Source organism: Brachyistius frenatus, unplaced genomic scaffold, assembly GCF_029030835.1.
Source record: "Brachyistius frenatus isolate BFR_SWC_R1_liver_20210118 unplaced genomic scaffold, ASM2903083v1 Contig_313, whole genome shotgun sequence".
NCBI lineage: Eukaryota > Metazoa > Chordata > Actinopteri > Embiotocidae > Brachyistius > Brachyistius frenatus.
The window spans coordinates 119,535-145,527 of record NW_027210912.1 but is presented as its reverse complement, the minus strand read 5'-3'; the positions used below and the strand labels follow the sequence as shown (position 1 = coordinate 145,527).

The window sequence follows — 25,993 nt, the reverse complement described above, 5'->3', positions numbered from 1 at the left end:
GGATCATTAGTAACTTTCAGTTTCAGTACTGTGATTCACTCTGAATCCACACTGAATATCTTTTAACACCATTCTTGTTCATCTGAAGAATAAACATGAAGGTTTATTAGATTAGTGGGAGGACACGTACTTTTCATTTTTTGCGATGTCTGCTTTAAAGAGTTCATTTGTGAATTGTACTGAAGGATTAACCTCCTTTGACTCATTACTTTCTTATTCAGAGGGACAACTGTATCGTACACAGAGAGGCTGCAGCACTATCAACAGAAGGATCCGCTAGTGTGGGAGTAAAGTCGAGGTAGCTGCCTTCTATTGTATTAACTCATGGCATTGAAGTAGATAATAATGAAATTAATTCCTTATATTTAGTTACAGCATCATCAGATAGACGTCTACTACAATGGATTTTTTTTTCTTCCCACAAATGCTGTGAAATTCATTATTGTAAATTCAAATGTTATTTAAAAATGGTCAGATAAACATTTTTAAGAAATACTATTAAATAATCAGCATCAATGCCATATGTCAGAACAAGAGCAAGGATGTGACTATAACAGTGAGTGCGTTTATTAACGTTGAGAAAAACATTGGAGAATAAAATGGAATTAAATGCATTTAATGTCATTGTCCACATCAACATGAATGTTTAAGTCACACATTATCATCACTTTATCTGTACTGAGTGATGACAGCTCTAAAGAAACTGCAAAGAAGCCTGTACGACTGCAACTCTGTCATGTTTTAGAGTTTCTAATCAACTCTGTCATGTTTTAGAGTTTCTAATCAACTCTGTCATGTTTTAGAGTTTCTAATCAACTCTGTCATGTTTTAGAGTTTCTAATCAACTCTGTCATGTTTTAGAGTTTCTAATAAACTCTGTCATGTTTCTAGATGTGAGCGCCGCACCATCCAAAGCAGGATGGATGCTGTCTGTCCTAACCAGACCAGAAGGAGGACTTCAGTCAATCTTTAATATAGAACTTCAATGTGGAGTGAAATATTCTCCATATAACTTTACTCATTTCATGTCCTACTTTAAAGGATGAGTTTAAAACAATTTGAATTCCCGGTGAGTTGAGCGACGTTGAGCGGCTTAGACGAGACGTTACCGAAGGTTCAGAAAGAAAAGAGAAGTGAAGACTCCATTGAAGCTTTAGCTGTGGTGTTTACGGTTTGTTCTGTTTCCAATGACAGAATATGAGTGTTGGGTTTCTCAAGTAGACTGATTGGTTCATATATTAGGAAGTGGTTGGGGGTTCCCCATGAACTATTCTACCAGAGGAATTTAAGCATGCTAAGGTCGGAGTGGAGTGACAGCTGGCAGGAAGTAAAGATGAGGGAGTGAGGAAGTGGTCACCAGCGCTCCTCCAAACCGTCTTTATATTTCCTATTCAATGTGTTTGTACTACTATATGAATACAGGATCATACCAGTCAGTGTATTTGTTTCGTTGCACGTCCTGTTCAGTTTTTGGACTCTAACAGAAGTCATGTTGCGAGAATGTGATCCTGAATTTCTTTGATGAGTGGATGTGAGATTTAGGATGACCGTTTTGGAGTGACGTCCAAAGGTAACACTACAGTGAATATAAACTACACCAGTGTTTCTCAACTGGTGGGTTGCGACCCATTAGTGGGTCACTGGGCCATTCTGACTAGGCTTCGAATGTGTGCGCAAAAAGTTAAAAGCCTAAAGGGAAAAAGTTGAAGTCTACAGAATTTTTACTGCTGTACTTTTATTTTGAAAGTTCCCATGTGGCAGCACTCATGCAGTAGAGTTGTCATGTAATGCCCAAATCAGTAGTTTGGTCTCATTTAAGCACTGGGCGAGGTTAGGATTAAATAAATCTACCTTTTTATTTAACTCGGGATAAGTCCTCTTTTTAATTTCGTATTTTAATTTAGATTCTTGAAACTTGATGAGCCAGTTTAAACTTGTTTGAAAAGCATATATGCCTGTAACAAAAGGTGAGGTTTTTTTTCACTGAGTTTTCAGCCATAGTTGCACACCTGTTGCAGGTAGGCGTTGTGTTTTACTGCAGTATTAATAATTCATAATTCATAATAAATGAATAATCAAGAAAACGTGGTTCCTGAAGCGAGACCAATTAAGAACTACTTATTTACACAAAATATGTGGGAGCTTATGACACTCAGTGCTGCACACCCTGTTATCAAATGGTGTAACATGTTCTTTGTCTTTTCCTCTCTGTTTCTGTTAGTGTCTCATATGGTCATTGAAGAGGTGAACGCCATTCAGGAGAACCTGGAGGTCGAGAGGATGTGTAGAGAAAGCGCTGAAGCTCTGGCCTCCAAGGTACCGTTTATTCTGCTCTCACTGTTCAAACACAATGGTCTGTTGTAACATCTGTTTCGAAATAAGCTGAGATTCAAGTTGTGATTTAAATCCAATAAAACATGCTTACGACTAAGAAAACCGCATTGTTAAATTAAAAGAAAGACTGGAATAAATACTAGATCCTTAAACGAGCCATAGAAGATGACCGTGTGCACCATATTCCTGTAACCGTCACCTCGACACAGTTTTTTATGTTGCAATCAAAAGCACTCTGTAGTCCTTCAACACTGCTGCTTAGTGTCTAAAATTGCATTGGATTCCTCTGATTCCCACTTTTTTAGAGTCCTTGCTAAAATGTGAGTTGTGGCTGAGAGTGGGGGAGCCTGGCACGTAGTGATTTTGCAGCCCACTGGTGCTGAGCTTATCACTGTAATCATTTCTCATTCAATTTCTGGACAAAAGCCCTCAGAGTCCACCTGGACGGACCAGATTCTGGGCAGTGGGAGAACGAGGGAGAATTATAACGAAGGTCGACTTTTAGGCCTTTTTTCTAACAGTTCCTCGGCCTTCAGTTGTTCCTTTTTCTCTTTGTTCGTTGTTTCATTCTTTCATCGTCCGGAGGTGACGAGTTAGATTTGTTTTTTACTGGCCTGAACACGAGATATTAAGGTTATATAGTTAAACAATATAGGAGATGCTCACTTTAACATTATCTGTTACTCATTGATGTGATTCATTTTACATTCAGGGATGATTAAAACGATTTTTTTTTTTTTTAACCTTTAAATGGGAAAAGCAGCATCCAGCAGAGAAAGTTCACCAAGACCAATAAAAAGTTTGAGCTGGCTGACACTAAAACGTGAGCAGAGATAACAGATCCATTTGAGCAACAGGTGATGATGAGGACGGTGGCAATGAGGCAGAAAGAAAGCATGTACTTTCTCATTCTTACATGCTGTGAACTAAATCAAACTCGTTAAATGATCCCTCATCAGGGCCCGAGCACATTATTGTAATCTAAGGAAGATCTTTGTCTTCTTTTTTTTTATATAAAGGTTGCATTTATCAGATGCCTAACCTAAAACTGTCAAGATGATGTGCATAAATTTGATGTGCCAGTGGACATTAAACCGTCATATTTACTCTTTAATTACCTGTTGGGAATGAATGAAGTTGCAGCTTTGAATTAAATTTGCTTTATAAATTACACTTTCACATGTGTGATCTAGAGTTTCAGGAACTTCATCTTCATTTGGGATTCTTCAAAAATGCAGAAGAGGCACATTAACACATTCAGTCTGCAGTAAAATGTCTGTATGAGTACATGAGGGTAACAGCATAGCTAACTTTAAGTAAAGTGTAAAGTACAACATTAAATTAAAACCACCAGTCAGACGTTTTGGACTATTTTTCAAACATTGAGTGAATTCTCTCGTCGACAGCTCGTCACTCCCAGTAAAGATGCAGCACAGATGTAAATCTGTCTGGCTGAACAATGTGCTTTTTTGACCATTTTCCCAAAATTATTTGGAGATTTCCAGAACCGACCAGATATATATTGTGTTGTAGTACTTTGTCATTGCACTCGATGGTTGAAAATGTATCAGTTCAGAAATGTCAGGGTTTCTCCAAAGTGAATACTTATCAAGCGAATCAGATGTGATGAATTGTCATCGCCTCTTCCGACGGACGGAGATTCCTTCTTTTCCTGCTGACCGTGTGCAAGAATTGTTTTCAGAGAAGACGTAATGCATCAGGCTATGTCCCATAATGAGACGTGTAAAGAGGCAGTGATGAACTGGCCCGTGTCTCGGCTGACAGCTGGCGCAAATTCATTTGTCCTCGGCTAAAAGCTTGCTTCATGGCCGTCTGAGTGACTCCTCTCTTTCACAGCTTTATTTGATGTCTCTGGTCTCTGGTCACTGCCTCTTTCCTCGTCCTCTTCTTTGATACACACCAGTGTTTAGAGCTGGACACTCCCGTTGCCTGCCTGCAGGCTGTATGAGCATCGCTGTGTGGGGCGGATGGTGCTCGATTAGCCATATCGGAGTCGTGTGAATAGAATCTGGTTGGAGCAGGAGACCTTCTTCTTCTTTGGTGTTTACCGTCAGCAGCATCTCACTGTAACATCCTGCATGCTGGAGACGTTACCAGCAGTTTATTACTCATTTACATTTAAATCAAATCCAGGGAGGCGTTTCCAGAGGACGACAAACAAATTAAACTCCGTATTAATTTCTTTGTACCCAATGATGGAAATTTTGCACACCAAATATTCCCAAGGCCGCTCTGGAGGAAGTTCAGAGCAATTCCTTAACTTTTCAACATTTTGAACAAAAAAAGCAACTGGAGTGGGTTAGCAATTTAAAACCAGTCAGATGCAAATGTGTGTGTGGTGTGTAATGTTTTTGTGTTGATGTGTGATCAAGGTAAGATGAAGGGCTGTGACCCTCCACAGTGATGTTATGTCAGCCTTGATCCATCTGAGTATGTAATTTCATTCGTACATCTCTGGTCAATTGTAGATTATTATCAAAAGAATTTGATTCCATGTTATGTATTGTTGATTGCATTTTTTTTTTTTTTTTTAAGAAAAAGATGCAGTCTGAAGGGTGTCATCAAAAGTTGGAATTGCTGCAATCTGCTCCCACCAGGATGCCATTAATAAATGTTTCCTTTATGGCTCGCCTTTCTATTTCCTTTTCTTTCTGCTCCTCTTCAGGCACTTTTCTTCCTCCAGATGGCATCCAGAAGCACAAATAATTGGCATCCATCTCCTTCATTCACGATTTACCCAGTGATGCTCTCCTTAATTGATACATATGGCCGTCCCGATGATTGAACTTTTTAGAAATGAAACAGCCATTGTGGTAGTTTAGTACATATCCTTTATCTAAAACAGTATTTGCAAAGAATTTTCTAAAGAAAAACACCACATAAGAATACGTGTTACAAGTAATAATCACACAGAAAAACATGATACACAGAAATGCAAATACATGTCACGTCAAAAAACTGTGATTGGGTGTAAAAGGAGAAATTCACTGGCTTTCTCTTCGTCTGCTTCAAATGACGTCTTTTTTCACACCTTATCATTGCTTTTGCATATGTCCTGTCATTATAACTGATTGCAGGGCCAAAGAAAAGAGGAAATCAGAACAACATCTCATCAACCCTGTCTGTCGCTCTGTTACCTTTTTTCGTTGGCTGTTTTTCACAAGCTTAATACGAAGCACACCGCTAACTATGCAGATTTGGAAAATGAAGGTTGTGTGAGATGCAGGTTTTGACAGATTTTGTTGGATTCTTGTCATCTTTTTACAGAACATGTGCTGAATATACCATGAGTCGTGCATTCTGCTGCTGCACCATGTAATCTCATACTGTGGTACGGTGGGAGTATTCATCCTGTGAAGTCCTGTTGTCACGGCTGTGTTGTTGAATGACAATAGCTACTGTTGAGCAAATTATCCGTCAAGTTGTATTCCTTTCAAAAAGAGCCAATTTACAATCCCCTACTAATCTGTCCTGCATGTCTTTGGACTGTTGGACGAAGCTGCAGCATCTGCAGAACAGGGAGAACCTTCCTGCTGTGAGGCAAAAGTCTGTACAATTAAGTGTTATTAATATTATTAGTAATATAGCAACAAGTCACAACATCAGTCATCTCAAGGCATTCATCATAGTAAGATCCTTACAACCTTAGAGGGCAGAGAGGAAGATAACAAACTCAGGGAAAGAGAAAACACAAAGTTCATGACTTGCGAGAGAGGCATAAAAAGCATGGAGTGAAGAGAGCAGAGGAAAAGCATCATGGGAGGTCCATCGGTAACCTCTAGGCCTACAGCAGCGTAACTAAGACATGGTCCACGGTCACCTGACACTAAAATAAGGTTCATAAAGGATAGTTTCAAGTCTAATCTGAAAAGTAGAGAAGGTTTTTTCAGCTGAAACCCAAATTCACAAATTTGAAACGGCTGGCTAAGGATGACTGTAAATACAGTAAGATTGTTATTGTCATCTACAGTAATGATACCTGATTGCTGACCAACTCTGGTCATTTGCAACTTCATTTTGAGAAACATGAAGTTGACGACAATAAACAAACATATACGTGAGGCCAGAGCAAGCAACGTTCAATCAGTTTGAAACTGCTGGCTTAGAATAAACCTAAACACAAAAGAACTGTTATTCACGTCAGCATTAAAGATACGTGAGTGTCGTACACAGTGAGGCTGCAGCACTATCAACAGCATAATCAACCTGCTGAGGTAGCTGCCCTCCACCGTGTTGGTATCTGGTATTGAAGTAAATAATATTGGAATCACTTCTTTAAATCGTTTATTTTACGAGATGGACATCTACTGTAATGGATTTTCTTTTGTTCCATTATTGGAAATTCTAACCTTCGAGAAAATGTCAGACAAAATAGGGTTTTTGGAAATACGACTAAATATTCAGCCATATATCAAAACAAGATGAAGGGTGAAATTAACAGTAAATGTGTTTATTGACATTTCAGAACAAACAAATTAAGTCAAATAATGAATTTAATGCACAATATTTCCACAAAGAAACAATAACAGAAGGGTTTTCTGTGTTTTCCAGTTTGGAAGTGAGACGTTAAGAATAAGGGTTTGAAATGAGTTATGACTAAGTGATTGATAACTTTGAGTGGAAGATTGCTGCCACTTTTCCTCCTCGGCCTGTGATCAGAGGAATGCGACCAAGTTAATGTGGATTCGTTCAGAGTGACGACTTCTTCCTGCTGCTACCAGGTTACGGGAAGACAAATATCTGATGCTTCAAATCATCTACAAATACATATTTCAGTTAGAGAGACAACATTTAATAGCATTTTAATAAGAATGTTGAGAACAAGTTTAATAACATTGGTGTCACTAAGTTCCTGCTTTAAGGAAGTTATTTTCTCTCGATTACCGTTTTGATTAGGCAGTAATGAAATGTTAGTGTTTGCTGTTTTGTTTTTTGTTTTTTTAGATCTGACTGGCCTGTTGATAAGGAAAAGGAGACTTATTGTATTTCCTGTTCCATAGAGAACGATGTTTTTTTTGTCCTTGCAGTTGTTCAGTCCCTCCAGAAAATTAAACAGTGAAACAGAGAGATGAGGTCCAGAGGAAATGTGGCTATGAAGTTACACCCTTCATGCACATCACATGTGTTGAATTAGTTTTATTCAAACAGTATTTTCTTTTTCTTTTTTTTTCACAGAAATTGCAGACTTTTGTGACTTTTTTCTACATTTTTGCTACTTTGAGGCCATGACTCTCTAACTTTTTAAATAAAAAAAAAAAAAAAGAAAACTAAAATATTTCCAGCTATTCCTGTGATTTGCATTATGCTTATTTTTACTGGAAGTGATTACATCATGGGACTTTCTTCATTAGGTAGTAGTTACCTAGTAGTTGCAATTTTTGCAGCTTCTCTTAATTTTAGCATAACAAACATCACATCTGTAAACACAATAATCCCAGAAAACTGCTCTTCTCTTCATAATGTTCTTCACTATGTTTCTCTCTGTGACTCCTGACTGTAGTTGAACCGTCAGAACTGCTCTCTGAAGAGGAAGAGCACGATGATGCTGACCCACCTCAGCCCGGAGACCATCACTGAGATCAACCTTGATGACGAAGAGGAGGAGAGTGAAGACCTGCATGCAGCAAGTAAAGTCTGCCTGTCGCAGCAGTGCCACACCACCATCTCAGGTACAAAACTCCTCCAATTATAACGTAGGTCACAACTTACCATATACTTACTTATATATTTTATATATATATATATATATACTATATTCACTGCTCACATGGAAACAGCTTTTATTCATTTATTAAAGAGCCAGCAGCGACAAAATAATTGACTTTACATGATGGGGGGAATTTACTGGTGAGGAGTTCTCAGCCAGTGGAAATTAAACCGTCATATTTACTCTTTAATTACCTGTTGGGAATGAATGAAGTTGCAGCTTTGAATTAAATTTGTTTTATAATTTACACTTTCACATGTGTGATCTAGAGTTTCAGGAACTTCATCTTCATTTGGGATTCTTCAAAAATGCAGAAGAGGCACATTAACACATTCAGTCTGCAGCAAAATGTCTGTATGAGTACATGAGGGTAACAGCATGGCTAACTTTAAGCAACTAAAACACTTGCTCAAAGTAGACATATATGACAATTACTCTAAGTACCAAAATGTATTTTTTTTTTAAATGTTGACAACATTTCAGGGTTAACTTTTTTACTCTGTATCTCAAAAGTCCCCTAAATTTATAGAAGTTTGTCCCCAGAGTTTGTGTTACAGATGCTTATTGAAGGTTTTTTGTTCTTTTTATAATTTTTTTATAAAAGATAATACGGTTTTAGATAGATAGATAGATAGATAGATAGATAGATAGATAGATAGATAGATAGATAGATAGATAGATAGATAGATAGATAGATAGATAGATAGATAGATAGATAGATAGATAGATAGATAGATAGATAGATAGATAGATAGATAGATAGATAGATAGATAGATAGATAGATAGATAGATAGATAGATAGATAGATAGATAGATAGATAGATGGATGGATGGATGGATGAATGGATGGATGGATGGATGGATGGATGGGTAGGTAGGTAGGTAGGTACTTACTTACTTACTTACTTACTTACTTACTTTATGAATCCCCAAAGGGAAATTATTTCGCTACAGCAGCATTTATAGATACAGGAAAGAAATAAAATAACAGTAAAAAAATATTAAATATAAAAATGCACAGTATATACAAAAAATAGAATAAAATAAAATAATTAAATTAAATGAAAACTAACTAAACAATAGTGCAAAGTTTATATATATATAAACTTGTATATATATATATATATATATATATATATATATTTAAACAAACAAGAAAACAGACAACAGTGTTATTGTTGTGTGATGGATTTTGCCAGAGGTGAGTTATTGTACAGTCTTATTGCAGTGGACAGGAATGATCTCCTGTATCTGGAATGATCTCCTGTATCAGGAATGATCTCCTGTATCAGGAATGATCTCCTGTATCAGGAATGATCTCCTGTATCTGGAATGATCTCCTGTATCAGAAATGATCTCCTGTCTCAGGAATGATCTCCTGTATCTGGAATGATCTCCTGTATCAGGAATGATCTCCTGTATCAGGAATGATCTCCTGTATCTGGAATGATCTCCTGTATCAGGAATGATCTCCTGTATCAGGAATGATCTCCTGTATCAGGAATGATCTCCTGTATCAGGAATGATCTCCTGTCTCAGGAATGATCTCCTGTATCTGGAATGATCTCCTGTATCAGGAATGATCTCCTGTATCAGGAATGATCTCCTGTATCAGGAATGATCTCCTGTATCTGGAATGATCTCCTGTATCTGGAATGATCTCCTGTATCAGGAATGATCTCCTGTATCTGGAATGATCTCCTGTATCAGGAATGATCTCCTGTATCTGGAATGATCTCCTGTATCTGGAATGATCTCCTGTATCAGGAATGATCTCCTGTATCTGGAATGATCTCCTGTATCTGGAATGATCTCCTGTATCTGGAATGATCTCCTGTATCAGGAATGATCTCCTGTATCTGGAATGATCTCCTGTATCTGGAATGATCTCCTGTATCTGGAATGATCTCCTGTCTCAGGAATGATCTCCTGTATCAGGAATGATCTCCTGTATCAGCAATGATCTCCTGTATCTGGAATGATCTCCTGTATCAGGAATGATCTCCTGTCTCAGGAATGATCTCCTGTATCAGGAATGATCTCCTGTATCTGGAATGATCTCCTGTATCAGAAATGATCTCCTGTCTCAGGAATGATCTCCTGTATCTGGAATGATCTCCTGTCTCAGGAATGATCTCCTGTGTCTGGAATGATCTCCTGTGTCAGGAATCATCTCCTGTATCTGGAATCATCTCCTGTATCTGGAATGATCTCCTGTATCAGGAATGATCTCCTGTATCAGGAATGATCTCCTGTATCAGAAATGATCTCCTGTCTCAGGAATGATCTCCTGTATCTGGAATGATCTCCTGTCTCAGGAATGATCTCCTGTGTCTGGAATGATCTCCTGTGTCAGGAATCATCTCCTGTATCTGGAATCATCTCCTGTATCTGGAATGATCTCCTGTATCAGGAATGATCTCCTGTATCAGGAATGATCTCCTGTATCTGGAATGATCTCCTGTATCTGGAATGATCTCCTGTATCAGGAATGATCTCCTGTATCTGTCCTTGTGACAGCAGCTGGAGGAGTCTTTTGGAGAACGTCCTCCTCTGTCCCTGCAGCAGGTGGTTGAGAGGGTGGTCAGGATTATCCAATATGGATAATAGTTTGTTCAGCGTCCTCCTCTCCACCACCTTTTCCAGACTGTCCAGTTTGTAGCCGATGATGGAGCCGGCCTTCTTAACCAGTTTGTTAAGTCTGTTGGTGTCACCAGCTCCAATGCTGCTCCCCCTCCCCCTCCACCTCTCCCCCCAGCAGACTACAGCGAAGTACAGTTCACTGACCACAACAGATGGTAGAACATCTCCAACATCTTGCTGCACACATTGAAGGATCGAAGTTACCTCAAGAAAAAGAGTCGACTCATCACCTTCTTGTAGACAGCGTTGATGTTGGTCTTCCAGTTCAGTCTGTTGTCATGGAGACACCAGGTACTTGTACTCCTCCACCATGTCCACCTCCTCTCCCAGAACTCTCAGCGGTTGTGGAGCCGTTGTCTTCCTCCTGAAGTCGACCACCATCTCTCTGGTCTTGGCCACGTTCAGGAGGAGGTGATTTCTACCAGCCCACTCCACAAAGTCCTCCACTACTGCCCTGTACTCCTCCTCCCGTCCATCCCTTATACATCCGACCACTGACTCCTCCTCCCGTCCATCCCTTATACACCGTCCACCGTCCACTGACTCCTCCTCCTGTCCATCCCTTATACAGCGTCCACTGACTCCTCCTCCTGTCCATCCCTTATACACCGTCCACTGACTCCTCCTCCCGTCCATCCCTTATACAGCATCCACTGACTCCTCCTCCTGTCCATCCCTTATACACCGTCCACTGACTCCTCCTCCCGTCCATCCCTTATACATTGACCACTGACTCCTCCTCCTGTCCATCCCTTATACATCCGACCACTGACTCCTCCTCCCGTCCATTCCTTATACACCGTCCACCGTCCACTGACTCCTCCTCCCGTCCATCCCTTATACAGCGTCCACTGACTCACTCCTCCTCCCGTCCATCCCTTATACGCCGACCACTGACTCCTCCCGTCCATCCCTTATACAGCGTCCACTGACTCCTCCTCCCGTCCATCCCTTATACGCCGACCACTGACTCCTCCCGTCCATCCCTTATACACCGTCCACTGACTCCTCCTCCCATCCATCCCTTATACATCCGTCTACTGACTCCTCCTCCCATCCATCCCTTATACACCGACCACTGACTCCTCCTCCCGTCCATCCCTTATACACCAACCACTGACTCCTCCTCCCGTCCATCCCTTATACACCGACCACTGACTCCTCCTCCCGTCCATCCCTTATACACCGTCCACTGACTCCTCCTCCCGTCCATCCCTTATACACCGTCCACTGACTCCTCCTCCCGTCCGTCCCTTATACACCGACCACTGACTCCTCCTCCCGTCCATCCCTTATACACCGACCACTGACTCCTCCTCCCGTCCATCCCTTATACACCAACCACTGACTCCTCCTCCCGTCCATCCCTTATACACCGACCACTGACTCCTCCTCCCGTCCATCCCTTATACACCGTCCACTGACTCCTCCTCCCGTCCATCCCTTATACACCGTCCACTGACTCCTCCTCCCGTCCGTCCCTTATACACCGACCACTGACTCCTCCTCCCGTCCATCCCTTATACACCGACCACTGCAGAGTCATCAGAGAACTTCTGCAGATGTCTTGACTCTGAGTTGTTCTGGAAGTCAGTGGTGTAGAAGGTGAACAGAAAGGGGGACAGAACAGTTCCCTGAGGAGCTCCAGTACCACCGACCACCGTATCAGACAGCACACTGCCCAGACGGACAAACTGTGGTCTGCCTGTCAGGTAGTCAGTGATCCAGGAGACGGTGGACGTGTCCACCCCCCCTCCACCCCCACCACCCGCAGCTTCTCACTCAGCAGCAGTGGTTGGATGGTGTTGAATGCACTGGAGAAATCAAAGAAAGTGATTCTCACAGAGTCACCGGTTCCATCCAGGTGAGACTGAGCTCGTTGCAGCAGGTAGATGATGGCGTCGTCCACTCCCACACGAGGCTGGTACGCAAATTGTAGAGGGTCCAGAGAAGATTTCGTCACAGAGAGAGGGGTGGGGGGTCATGGCGTCGATGGTGGAAAAGCCCTTTGAAGTTGAGAGCTCTGTGTCCATGCAGCTCACCAGGGGGGACAGAGTGGGGAGGGGGGCAGGCAGTGGAGGTGTTTGGGAGGTGTAAGGTGTGGAGGAGACAGATGAGGGTGGTGAACTAAACCTGTTGAAGAAACAGTTTAGCTAATTGTTCCTCTCCAGATTCCCCCTGATTGTTGTTCCTCTCCAGGTTCCTCCTGGTTGTTCCTCTCCAGGTTCCTCCTGGTTGTTCCTCTCCAGGTTCCCCCTAGTTGTTCCTCTCCAGGTTCCTCCTGATTGTTCCTCTCCAGGTTCCTCCTGGTTGTTCCTCTCCAGGTTCCCCCTGGTTGTTCCTCTCCAGGGAGCCACAACAATAGACAAATAGAGAAAAGGAGACAATATATGACATACCAACTCAAGATATGTACAACCCTGTTGCCAAAAAAGTCAGTACGCTGTGTAAAATGTAAATAAAAACAGAATGGAATAATTTGAAAATCACAACAACCCATATTTAATGTAAAATAGACCAAAGACAACATCAAATGTTGAAATGGAGACTTTTTTTTAAAATATAAAATATATGCTTAATTTGAATTTGATTCCAGCAACTTTTTTGGAAACAGAGTTGTATTTGCAACAGGACTGAATAAATAAATAGGATAATAAAGTATACTTTTAGCCATCTATCAAATTGAGTTATGAATATAAACCATTTCTATTGAGTCTGTTTGAGGGGAAGGTTGATATGTGATGAACAATGTCCGTTAAGATCTTCCACAACTGTCATTCCTCATTCGGTAATTCATTGAATGAAAGATTATGCTTACAAAATTTACCAAAGTACGATGTTAAAAAATATCTACAAAAAAAGGGAAATAGTCATTTAAACTGCTGAGCAGTGCATTATGCACAAAGTAAGTAACTAGTATCACCACATGTTCAGTGAGCTTTAAATCGTCTCGAGTTCAGTACTGGTGAATCATTTTCCTTCCATCCAGTTGCATCTGGGAAATGTCACGGTCAGCTCCTTTAGTCAGCCAGTAATTATACCTCCAGTGATAATGGATTCATCCTCCATGTTGCTCCTCCATCAAAAGGCTGTTAGCTTTAAAAAGGGACACATAATCATGTCATATGCAAATGATATAAAAGATGACTCAATGTAGAAATAAGTTGACTTATTCAAAGATTGTGGGTTTATTATATTGGAAATATATAATTGCATGTTAATGGACAGCTAGTCAAAGCACACGCTTGGATACTTTCACTCATGTTTTCCATATGTAGATTTCAGCTGAATATGATCAAAGGGTATTTGTTGTAGATTGTAAACTAAGAACATCAGAGGTGAAGTTCTGTCAGACAAACTGATGTTCCCACATTTTTTTTTTTAATTTCCACAATTGTATTCATCAGAATCCTGACTTAACAAAGGGCATTAAATCTCCCTCCAAAACAATTTGAGGTGTCAGTGACCTTTTTCTGCTTAAGTACCCTCCTAAATGTCTCAGCCAGGTCCTGCTGTGAGTTGCTTTGTATTAACAGACTTAATCTCTTTGTAATTTCAATCATTTCAGCACCGAAGCATTTCTCAGTCGGACTGACATCCCTTCTTTTTACAACACGGCGTGCTGATGCTGCTGTTTGTTCTTTTATTTCACAGTTGATTCATACCCATAACTTTAGTTTTGCAAACACATATCTCCTAGAAATTGATGAATGTCTCATGCAATACATTTCTGGGTTTTCAATTTCTCACTGTAAACACATTTATTAAATATTCACAGGTTAAAACAGTGATCAATAAAACAGTGAAACTACTCAATAGACTGTGAATGGCTGCACCAACAAATACAGGCTGGTGGCCAATAAAGTAAATGTAGCATATGACAACAGCTCATGTGGTAAATTTATTATAATGTCCATTTCTACAAAACTGATTTAATCGGTACAACAACAGATGACTCATGTCAGATCTACTCTGCTGCTCCTAAATGTTTTTTTGTTTTTTTTGCTGTGCTGCTGATTGATGTGAAAAGAAAGAAAAATGCCATTTTTAATGTGAATTTCCAATCAGCGTTGATAAGATACAAATCAATGTGGATGATTGAAGCAGTAAATTCGTCAAAAAATTCTCAGTTTTCTGTGAAACAGCTGAAAAATGTGCTGTTCTTCTGGCACCAGCACCATCATTTGTTGCGTACAGTGACGTAGTTCTGGTCCAGGAAGAACTAACTGAGCTGTCTGGGTAGACAGAAGTTGATGTCTACATGCTGCTCAAAAATAAAACAAAACCTCGCTTAAACTTCCCTTCGATACCGAGAGAAACTGAATCATTCTGCTGCAGTGAATTTAAGCAGGTTTGGTTGGATGCTGTCATGGACACCGACGCTGAGAGCCCGGGTGCATTAACACAATATCGCGGTAAAATGTGAAACAGCAACGCTTTGGGCTGTCTAGCTGTAAAAGTTACACATTTTGAAAGTGTGAAACTTACACGCACATAAATGTCATGTGACTAAGATTCAGCAATAGAGGCAACAAAATACATTTTTGGCAGCATCAGGAGGTGTGACAATTCAACAATTCCCACATAAGCGAGAAGGGAAAAAACTCCTCTTTAAGGGAGAAAAACCTCCAACAGAGGGAAGAAAAACTCCTTTTAACAGGAAGAAACCTCCCACAGAACCAGGATTAGAGGTGGGCGGAGCTTCTGTTAACAGAACCAGGATCAGAGGTGGGCGGAGCATCTGTTAACAGAACCAGGATCAGAGGTGGGAGGAGCTTCTGTTAACAGAACCAGGATCAGAGGTGGGCGGAGCTTCTGTTAACAGAACCAGGATCAGAGGTGGGCGGAGCATCTGTTAACAGAACCAGGATCAGAGGTGGAGAACATCTGTTAACAGAACCAGGATCAGAGGTGGGCGGAGCATCTGTTAACAGAACCAGACTCAGAGGTGGGCGGAGCATCTGTTAACAGAACCAGGATCAGAGGTGGGCGGAGCATCTGTTAACAGAACCAGGATCAGAGGTGGGCGGAGCATCTGCCTCGACCGGTTGGGGTGAGAGGAGAGCAGAGAGAGAAAAGGACAGCATAGAGATAGAAGAGAAGAACTGTTGGTGGAGACGACAATCACAGAGCAGAGACATGCAGCTCCATGACGGGACATCTGGAAAAGAAAGAACAGAAACTACACGAGCGAAGGATCTGAATGGAGACAACAGATAATAAGAAGAAACTATGGGAGAGAAGAAGATGGTGAGGTATGAGTCAGTTAAAGAGTAGGAGGAAAGAAAAGAAGCTCAGCATGTAACGAGGTCCTCCAGCAGCCTCGGCCTATAACAGCATAACTAAGGGTTGGTTCAGGTCTACCTGAGCCAGCCCTAACTGTAGGCTTTATCACAAAGGAACGTTTTGAGTCTAATCTTAAAGCTAGAGAGGGTTTCTGCCCCTCCAACACAAACTGGGAGCTGGTTCCACAGGGGAGGAGCCTGAACACTGAAGCCCCGCCTCCCATTCTACTTCTGGAAACTCTAGGAACCACGAGTAGACCAGCGTACTGAGAGAGAAGTGCTCTGCTAGGATTATATGGTTCTATAAGATCTCTAAGATATGATGGAGCCTGGTCATGTAGAGCTTTGTAAGTCATCAAGAGAACTTTAAATTCTATTCTTGATTTCACAGGAAGCCAGTAAAGAAAAGATAAAACTGGAGAAATATGATCTCTTGTTAAATCCCATCAGTACTCTTGCTGCAGCATTTTGGATCAGCTGCAGGTTTTTAATGAGTAATTTGGACATCCTAACAACAAGGAATTACAATAATCTAGTCTAGAAGTAACAAACACATGAATGAGTTTTTCTGCGTCACGCTGAGGAAGGATTTTCCTGATTTTATTAATATTACGTAAATGAAAGAAGGCAGTTCTGGAGATTTGCTTTATATGGTGTCTAAAGGACAAATCCTTTCCAAACATGTTTTGAACCTACTGTTGTACTCATGTCCAAACAAAGACATCCACTGTTTAACAATTAATGGTAAACATTTTCTGAATAGTACATAGATGCTAGTCACTAGACTAACCAGCCAGCGGTTACTGGCTCCATCCACCTGCCTGTGATTTGTTATTCCTCTATGCTGTTCTTGTCTCTCTGCTCTCACCTCACCTCTGACTCTGGCTTTGTTGGAGGTTTTCTTTTTGTGTAAAAGGCCGTTTTTCCTTCTCTCTTACCACCAGTTCTTGTTCATGTTGAAATTGTTGGGTTCCTCTCTATAATGCTGTAAGGTCCTGACCTTAATATGTTAAGTGCCCTGAGATGACCTATGTTTTGATTTGGTGCTATATAAATGACATCGAATTGAATACTTTTTTACTGTGCCTTGTTTTTTGTTGTTTCAGAGCTACAAAATCAGTTGGAATTGACACTAAAGGAGAAAAATCAAGCGGTCACTGATCTTGAGGTGGTGAGAGAACAACTGAGGGAAACCAGGGAGGAAGTAAGTCTGAGCATTTTATTTTTTATGTTGCCCTGCAACACTGGAGTCAGAGAAGATGTACTGACAACTCATATTTCAACTAATGTTGGTAAATGTAACATTTCTATGACCTGACCTGCATTTAGTTCTCCATCCTTGTGAATTAACGGTGATAATAGTTCATGACAGAAAGGTATCCACACTATCGTTGTGCAGCTGCACTTTGCTCTGGTGCAGGTCTGTTCTGACAGCGTAACATTTCTCTCACATGCAGTCATGTTTTTGTGTTGTCAGTGTTTGTCTCAGACACACAGAGTTTCAGCTGAAAGCCATCTAATCACGAGTGTCACGATTGACCAGGTCATGCACTGAAAGTGTTGCTCAATAAAGATCTTCTTTTTTTTTTATACGAACAACAGTTATAAAAACTCCAGTGTAAGTTTGATGTCCATTAAATATACTGGATGAGTTTTGTTATAAAACCTTTGCAAACATTTTAGATCATTTTAAAAACCTATATTTTTTACTCCATTTTACTTGTGAGCAGTTATATTCTTCCCTGCTTCCCCTACCTCCACCCTACATGTCTATTGTAACCCTTCACTTTGCATCAGTGTTTGCCATTTAAACAGCATACCGTTATTGTCTTTTAGATTTATTTTGGTGTGTATATAAAGCAGCTTAAAGAAACATTTGTTTGATGGTGGTGGTCCATCAGAATGGACATCGTTACCACATTCATGTCTGAGTGTTAATGCAGTGACCGTTATATTACTATCAAACTAATTTCTGGTTAATGGCATGGAGCTAATTCACTTATAAACTAAAATTAAATCCTAAATTAAGAACAGTAGCTGCCCGGAAGGTTCATTTTTTATCGTGTCCCAAGTTACTACTAATGTCTGTGTACCCGTAAATAATAAATCACTGTTGTTTTTGTAGAAATCTGGTGTAAGAAAAGATTAGTAGCTATAGTACACATTTGGTGCCGCCTCTACAGTTACAATAATCACTTTAAAATAGAAATCATAAAACAATCTGTATTTTTTGTATTGTTGAGTCTTACTCTGTCCCTCCTCACATTTGCAGCTGCTGAAAGAGAAACATGATAACACCGTTTTAATCGCTGAGACAGTGCAGCAAAAGAAGCTTCTGGGGAAATACAACAGAGGTCAGAGGGCGATGCATAATGTCTGGTTACTGTGGTCTTCATTTCTAGAAAATTATTATTATTAATATAGTGTGTCAAAAGAGAAAGCAGTGTGTGAGGACAGTATCACAGTTATTGGATAGTTGGTGTCGTGTCCACTACATCCTGCACTTCTCTGTCCAGTGTCTCAGTTTGCTGTGGAGGAATACAAGACTTTACAGGACACTTTGAACCTGGAGCGAGACCTGAGGACAGAGGCGGAGAACTTCGCTAGAGAGGTGAAATGTTTTTTTTAACTTCTTCCAATATGATGATTTTCTTGATGCTTTTTCATTAATTGCAACGTGCCCTGACTCTCCTCATTACATTCGGATATCCATTTTCCATTTTCTGTGTTTCAGATGGTCGTCGAGCAAAAGAAGTTGAAAAGACAGAGTCAGATTGTGATGCCGAGCTGCTCGTCGAGTGAAGCCCTCCAGGATGCTCTCAGCCAGGTCGCCAGACTAACAGAAGATCTGGAGACAGAGAAGCTGGAGCACCGTAAGCAGGTCTGTGTCCACAGCTTCAAAAGTTCAAAATGGATGTGGCATCTGTTGCAAGTTCTTCAAGCATTTAGGAGGCAGGTCTCACCTTGAGACTCCACATTTGATTCTAAAACTACGTCTTTAATGCAGAGTTCAAATTTAGGAAAAACTTTAAACCCAAATTTTACAAAACAGCAGACAGAAGAAACTGTTTTTTTATGAACTTGGGACACTCACTCATTCATCGGTTCCAGCTAAATGAGTGTTGAGCTTGAACACAGCATAATGGGATTTATAAAACCGTCTTTGACATTGTTATAAACATTATCAATCAGCAGGGATCAAGTGATGTTTTTATTGTGAACAAAATTTGTGCATTTTATCCAAAAAAGGCCTCGAATAGAATTATAATATTCTCATGCAAGAAAACTGTGCTGAATTTCCCTGTTTGAAAGTCTGAACTTAATTGAACAAGTCCTCCAACTCATATGATCATGAAGGTCATTTGTTCCTCCCCTCACATACGACCCACAGGAATGTTTTCTAAATTAGCGGCCCTGGTTACGTTCAGGCACAAAAAGATCACGGTTTGGGTTGAAATGATCACTTGAACCATGTTAATGTTAAAACCTCCAAAAATAATTTCAACCTTCGTTGTCATGCCAACAGTAAATGCAGTTTAAAAGAAAATACTTTTTTGCTACCAACATGGAAAACTCTAGTTCCATACATGTTATCTGAACTGCATCAAAAAATGTCCCTATGGTAATTGTCCTGGTTCCTCCTGTCTACATGCTGAAGTGTCCTTGGGCAAGACACTGAACCCCAAGTTGGTCCTGATATCAAACATACCAATTAGAGCAAACTGCTCAAAACAATCTTTGTCTGAAAACATTTTAGACTTTGAATAACTTCTTTGATTTCTGGTTCATCCTGGTTCGCAACACGTTTGTTACAACTAATTTGTGAAGAATTATTGGTTTGATCATGCAAAAAAGAAGCAAAATTACACGTAATAAAAGATAGAACTGAAGCTGTGTTCAGACCAAACGTAAAGCAAATTATTCCCACGCAGCGATTACGTTTGTATGTAAGTCAATGCAAAGACGCGAATGTCCGTGAATTCGCTTAAGTTGAAAAATATATACAAATAACTTGAGTGGCCGTACTCGCAAGAGAAATAATAAGTCTCTCTGTGATTGCAGAAGGATATTGGGGATAAAGACTTAAGATCTTAAGATCAATTCAAGAACAGATTATGTGGACAGTCAACCAAACAAATTCATTAACACTAAACTCCTTAGAAACACAAAAAAAACGTCAAATAGAATGAAAGTATTATGTATGTGTCCCTATGATTTGCACCAGTGATGCTTTTCATATGCAACCAAACTAAATTTACTTAGCTGGTGAATTTCATAGGAGGAAATTCATGGTAAATTATCCCGGGCCATGACAGTCAGACCGAAGGGCCACGACCTGCCATATCAATAATGAAAAGCAGCAGAATACCCTCCAGCTCCCTCCCACCTCCTCCAGCACTGATGGAAAACAATTAAAGCTGAGAGGGATCGCTGATCTCTCGCGGTGCTGGGTGGATGTGAGCCATACCCTTCATTTGAGGAAGCATTAAACACTGGTTAAGGAACTGGGGTTGTGGAATAGATGACTGGATGTCAGCTGGCAGCTGCCCAAAGTTATTTATTAGAAATTATCACCGCAGGAGCTGCAGCCTACACAGCCAACATTAGGCTGCACATCAGCTTTGTGTGTGTGTGTGTGTGTGTGTGTGTGTGTGTGTGTGTGTGTGTGTGTGTGTGTGTGTGTGTGTGTGTGTGTGTGTGTATGTGTGTGTGTGTGTGTGTGTGTGTGTGTGTGTGTGTGTGTGTGTGTGTGTGTGTGTGTGTGTGTGTGTGTGTGTGTGTGTGTGTGTGTGTGTGTGTGTGTGTGTATATGTATATGTATGTGTGTGTGTGTGTGTGTATACAACCCTGTTTCCAAAAAAAGGGAAGCTGTGTAAAATATAAATAAAAGCAGAGTGTGATTATTTGCATGTATACCCATATTTAATTGAAAATAGACCAAAGACAACATATCACATGTTGAAACTGATACATTTGATTGTTTAATGTAAAATATCTGCTTATTTTGAATTTGATGGTAGCTATACATCTCAAAAAAGTTGGGACAGGGTCATGTTTACCACTGGAGTTTTGTAAGTGAAATGCTGTCCCATTCTTGCCTGATATATGATTTCAGCTTCTCTACAGTTCACAGTCCACTCGGTCATTTTTATTGTTTCATCGTGCGCCAGTGTTTTTACTGGCAGACGTTTATCAGCGGACTCTTCTACTAGAGAACCATGCTGTTGGAATACGTGCAGAATGTGGTTGGACGTTGTTCTGCTGAAATAAACAAGACCTTCCCTGAAAGAGACGTTGTCTGGATGGCAGCATATGTTGCTCCAAAACCTGAATATATCATTCAGCATTAATGCTTCCTTCCAGATGTTCAAGCTACCCATGCCATGTGCACTAATGCATCCCTGTACCATCACAGATGCTGGCTTTAGAACTGAGCTGATAACAAGCTGGATGGTCCCTCTCCTCTTTTAATGATATTATGAACCGTAGACGATGAAATCCACTAATTCTTTGTAGTTTTACGTTGAGGAACATTATTCTTAGATTGTTGAACTATTTTCCAACACAGTCTTTCAGAGTGGTGAACCTCTCCCCATCTTCACTGATGAGAGACTCTGCCTCTCTGAAATCATCTTTTTATACCCAATCATGTTACTGATCTGTTGCCATGGTAACATTATTAGTAGTCAGATGTTGTACCAGGTTGTTTTTTTCATCTTTACACAACTTCCATTCTTTTGTTGATCGTCTCCCAACTTTTTTGAGAAATGTTGCTGCCATCAAATTCAAAATGAGCACATATTTTTCCTAAAACAACAAAACTTATTTATCAGATGTTGTCATTGTTCTATGTTCATTTAAATAAGAGTTTATTGAATTTGCAAAGTTTATTTTTAGTACATTGAATTTTATTTTTTGACGTCTTCAGTATTGTTGTACATAGTCGAAGATAGTAAAAATAAAGAAATTCTCGTTAATGTATATATATATATATACATACTGTACACTGTTGACCTGTCTAGTACATGGTCCTGAAAGGTCAGTTAAAGCCTAATGTGTTCGTGAACTTCTGGACTTTACAAGTATATTTTATTAATTTATGTAGTTTGGGCTGATTTATACATCCTTGGTTTCAAAAACAAGCACCTAAAAATATTCTGTGCGAATGAAAGTGTGTGGTGCTCGGCCCGTCCTCAGATGAAGCAGATGGAGGACGAGCTCAGGAGCTGCGAGGCTCAGAGAGAGCTCACGGCGTTGAGGCGGAAACTGGAACTCTTGGAAGAGGAGAGGCAGGAGTGCAGCAACAAATGCTCCAAGGCTGAGGGGGAGGTTAAGGATCTGCGGTTTACAGGTGAGGACACATTTTGAACTGTAATGATGGGATGCACTGTGGGGCGGTGCAGTGGAGGCCAACACCGTAGAGGGAACGCAGTGTGTGTACAGTCGGCTGCAATCCCAACCGGCTCCATTTGATTTAATGTATGACCGTGAGATTCTCTTTTGTCAGCCTGGAAGACCATTCGGTTTTGACTGTAGTTCCATCTTTCTGTCCTTGGTGCTGTTGCTGTTTGTGTACTGTGACTGGATGTGTTCGACTGGCTAGTTGAAGAGCTCCAGAAGAAACTCCAGGCAGCTATCAACCCACCCCCAGCTCCAGCACCTCCTCCTCCACCACCTCCCCCTCCGCCTCCCCCTCCTCCAGGCCGACCTGCAGCTACCAACCCTCTGAGGTTTGATCTCTCACAGTTTGCTCTGTACATACAAGTTATCAGATTCTAAACAGGTTTTATTTTTTCATAATTGGGACATACTACCAACTCTGAAGGAGATTTGTATGTGAGGTAAGCAGCTTACAGTACAGGGCGTATTAAAACATCCTGGTTCTGAGGATCTATAGAGTCCATCATCACTTCCGTCTACGCGCAGTTTGACACTGTGAACACTTGTTCACTGTACATGATTTTGCTTTTTTTTTTTAGCACCTCTAATCTCTTTGTAAAGTTCAAAATGAGAAACAAACTGATGTATGATAATGATGTAATCTTTCATTTGTGCCTGCAGTGATCAGCTGGTTGTTATTTAGACTGCTGCTTCCAGGGGGTCACAGATTTGATTGTGTCTTTCCCAACAGCTCACTGTTGTCACTGATTCGAAAGAGAAGAGACATCAGTACTGACATCCCGCTGGTGGACCAGGACTCTGCCAAGACACCAGGTACACGGCAAACATTAAGGAAAGGTGCATTATATATATATATATATATATACTGTACATATAAACCTGTTTATTAGGTGGTAAAGGACTATTGTCAGTAGGCCTATTTATGTCCATTATTTTTTACAACATGCAGAATAACAGGATGCAGTTTAAAGACAGTTACAGAGAAGGTTATACAGTATAAACAGTAAAGACTTCACTAACAAAAGCTTTTTTGGCCTTCAAATGCTTCAACTCATATTAACAATTTTTTTATGAACGGGACAAGCAGCACAAGCCTCCTACCGCTTTTCAAATACACGTGAATTTTTACATGGATGCTTTTCACCATTTGTCTCTGAGTCTGACTGAAAGTGAAACAGACATTTAGGTTCACGACATTACTACTGTACATCTTGGACAAGGCAAGAACTAGTCACCATGTATAACTACTGTGATAAACCTAACTCGCAATCTCGGCATAATGTGAAATAAATATGCCGATCCACTACAGCAAAACGTGAAATAGCCACACTTTGGCCTATCTAGCTGTGACAGTTTCACGTTTTCCTGTAGTGGAAGAAGATGAAACCTACTGCCTGCATACAGCCATGATTTACAGGGAAATGAAACTTCTAGAAAAAACGCATGATTGGGATTAGGAAATCACCACATGGTTGGGGTTTGTGACAAAAAAACAATGTTGGGGTTATAAAAAAAAATCAACATATTTGTTACTATGATTCATGCCTCCTAATACTGAAGAAAAATGTCCTTTGTACTTGGTCACATAATCCTTTGTTACATTACTTTTGCGTGCCTGTAAGTTTCACACTTACAAAACGTGAAACTGTCACCTAAATATGCCAAAGCGTAGCTATTTCACATTTTGCTGTGATACTGGGTTGCTAGGCTATATGTTTTTTATTTGGGGATTTTTTTGTTTTTGTTTAATTCTGGGGGATAATTATATACCACAATGATGATGTTTTCTCTCAGCTACTGTTGTTATTTGGTTCTAATTTGGTAAAACTATAAGGGATCTAAGGATCTATAAGCAGATACTAGTTGGACAAACATTGTAATCCCTCACTTAGAGTTTTTATGCATTATAAACACATCCATCATACCTTTCCCACTTTTCAAACTGTTAATACTCCATCAGATGCTCCTTCTTAAGCCAGCAGCTTCACTGTCAGAGTTTTCTCTGCAGTTTCTTGACTAATTCTCTAATTCTATGAATACAAAACAGCTCTCAAAAAGCTGAACACTCCACAATGTGTGTCCTTCAACCTGCTCTGTAAGTACATCAGTTTTGACTGTGATGGTGACATTGAGCAAGAAATGTAAAAAATACATGAAGTCATGAAGAAGAAAAGAATAGAACAGAAGAACAGAAGAAGAACTGACTTTACCAAAATAGCGCTAAAATGATAGATAGATAGTTACTTTATTAATCCCACAAGGGAAATTTTTTTTCTCACTACAGCAGCATTATAGGTACAATAATGATGATACAATGATAAACAATGATAAACATACAATGATAAACAGAAGTGTCACATGATCACCGAAAACTATAAAGTTACAAGAATTGCTGTCTCACTGTTCTATGTCAACTTGCAGTTCACATCTATGTCTGTCCAGACTGATATAATATATGTGGGAAACTCTTTCAAGGATTTCTTTTGTAGGTTTTCAGATACTTGGTCAAAAGAGCTCTGATGAAACACAAATGTATAGCTATCACAGTAGACGATGCTTCAAATTAGGAGCTTTCTGCAAAGCTACAAGTTCGAACACATGAATGCTTCACATGAATGCTTCAAAGCCGACAGCACACACGATACAGTCACCACAGTTTCTAGTTGAACACTGAGTTGAATTGATTGAAAGGAATTGATTGATTGAATAATGGACAGTAAAGTGCTTTTACAGAACATTATGATGGATATAAAATGTCATCACCCTATCATTTTATCCAATTAGTCGGTTTTTTTGGTCATTTACACTTGACCTATGACCACAAATGGGTTTTGTGAGGTCACAGTGACCTTTGACCTTTGACCATAAAATATCTGCTCATTTCGTCTGAAAAACAGTGAAGTCAAGACGCACTGAGATTTTGTGTTTAGAAGCGTGGGACGGACGTCTGAACAGACGGACAGAAAACCCCAAAATAAAGCCCTATTTTGAAAATGATTTAGTCAGGATTAAGTTTATGTTTATTTAGATATTCCCCTGCATTTTGTTCCGATGAATGTTTTTCATGACAGCAGGAGAGGAAAAACTGCGTCTTCTGTTCCTCATAGTGTCTCCAAAATCAATCATTTAGTTTTTCTTTTCCTTCTTTATGAGGTGCATGTTCATTTTGTATTTCATTCTCCTCCGGGCGGCTTTGTTCCACATGTTTCAGTGTAGGAGAATCTATCTTCAATGTTGCCTTTCACAATTCAAATTTTTGAGCTCTTCCTTTGCAACTCAAAGTCACTTTTGTGCAGAAGGACAAATGTTGTAGCAAATGTTGCATGAGAAATTCAAATTCAAAAGCTCCATCATTGGCCTATTAGGTCAAGATGTTAAATTCTTCAATTTGTGCAAACAAAAGGAAAGCCTTGACTTCTTGGAGCAGGTAGGACATCCGTGTTGACTGAACAGGCTATATCGCGTCCTCATTTTCATTAATAGTTTTTGAATATGTGAGGCCTGAATTGGGCACTATGCACGGGGTATTTGTTGGAATAGAGGGCTGAATAGGTGCCACCCAAGGATCTTCTCCTCTGACACCTAAATAATAGTCTCTTT

At 40.1% G+C, this 25,993-nt stretch overlaps 1 protein-coding gene across 1 annotated transcript in view; it reads left to right on the top strand.

Moving 5' to 3' along the window:
- Positions 1-25,993, top strand: part of shtn1 (shootin 1) — a 41,282-nt gene that overhangs the window by 5,678 nt on the left and 9,611 nt on the right. The window contains exons 3-11 of the mRNA XM_069723013.1: positions 2,222-2,316; positions 7,856-8,024; positions 17,098-17,195; positions 18,264-18,345; positions 18,508-18,602; positions 18,726-18,872; positions 22,190-22,343; positions 22,596-22,722; positions 23,124-23,206. Coding sequence (XP_069579114.1) covers positions 2,222-2,316; positions 7,856-8,024; positions 17,098-17,195; positions 18,264-18,345; positions 18,508-18,602; positions 18,726-18,872; positions 22,190-22,343; positions 22,596-22,722; positions 23,124-23,206 — 1,050 coding nt within the window. The remainder of the gene's footprint in view (positions 1-2,221; positions 2,317-7,855; positions 8,025-17,097; positions 17,196-18,263; positions 18,346-18,507; positions 18,603-18,725; positions 18,873-22,189; positions 22,344-22,595; positions 22,723-23,123; positions 23,207-25,993) is intronic.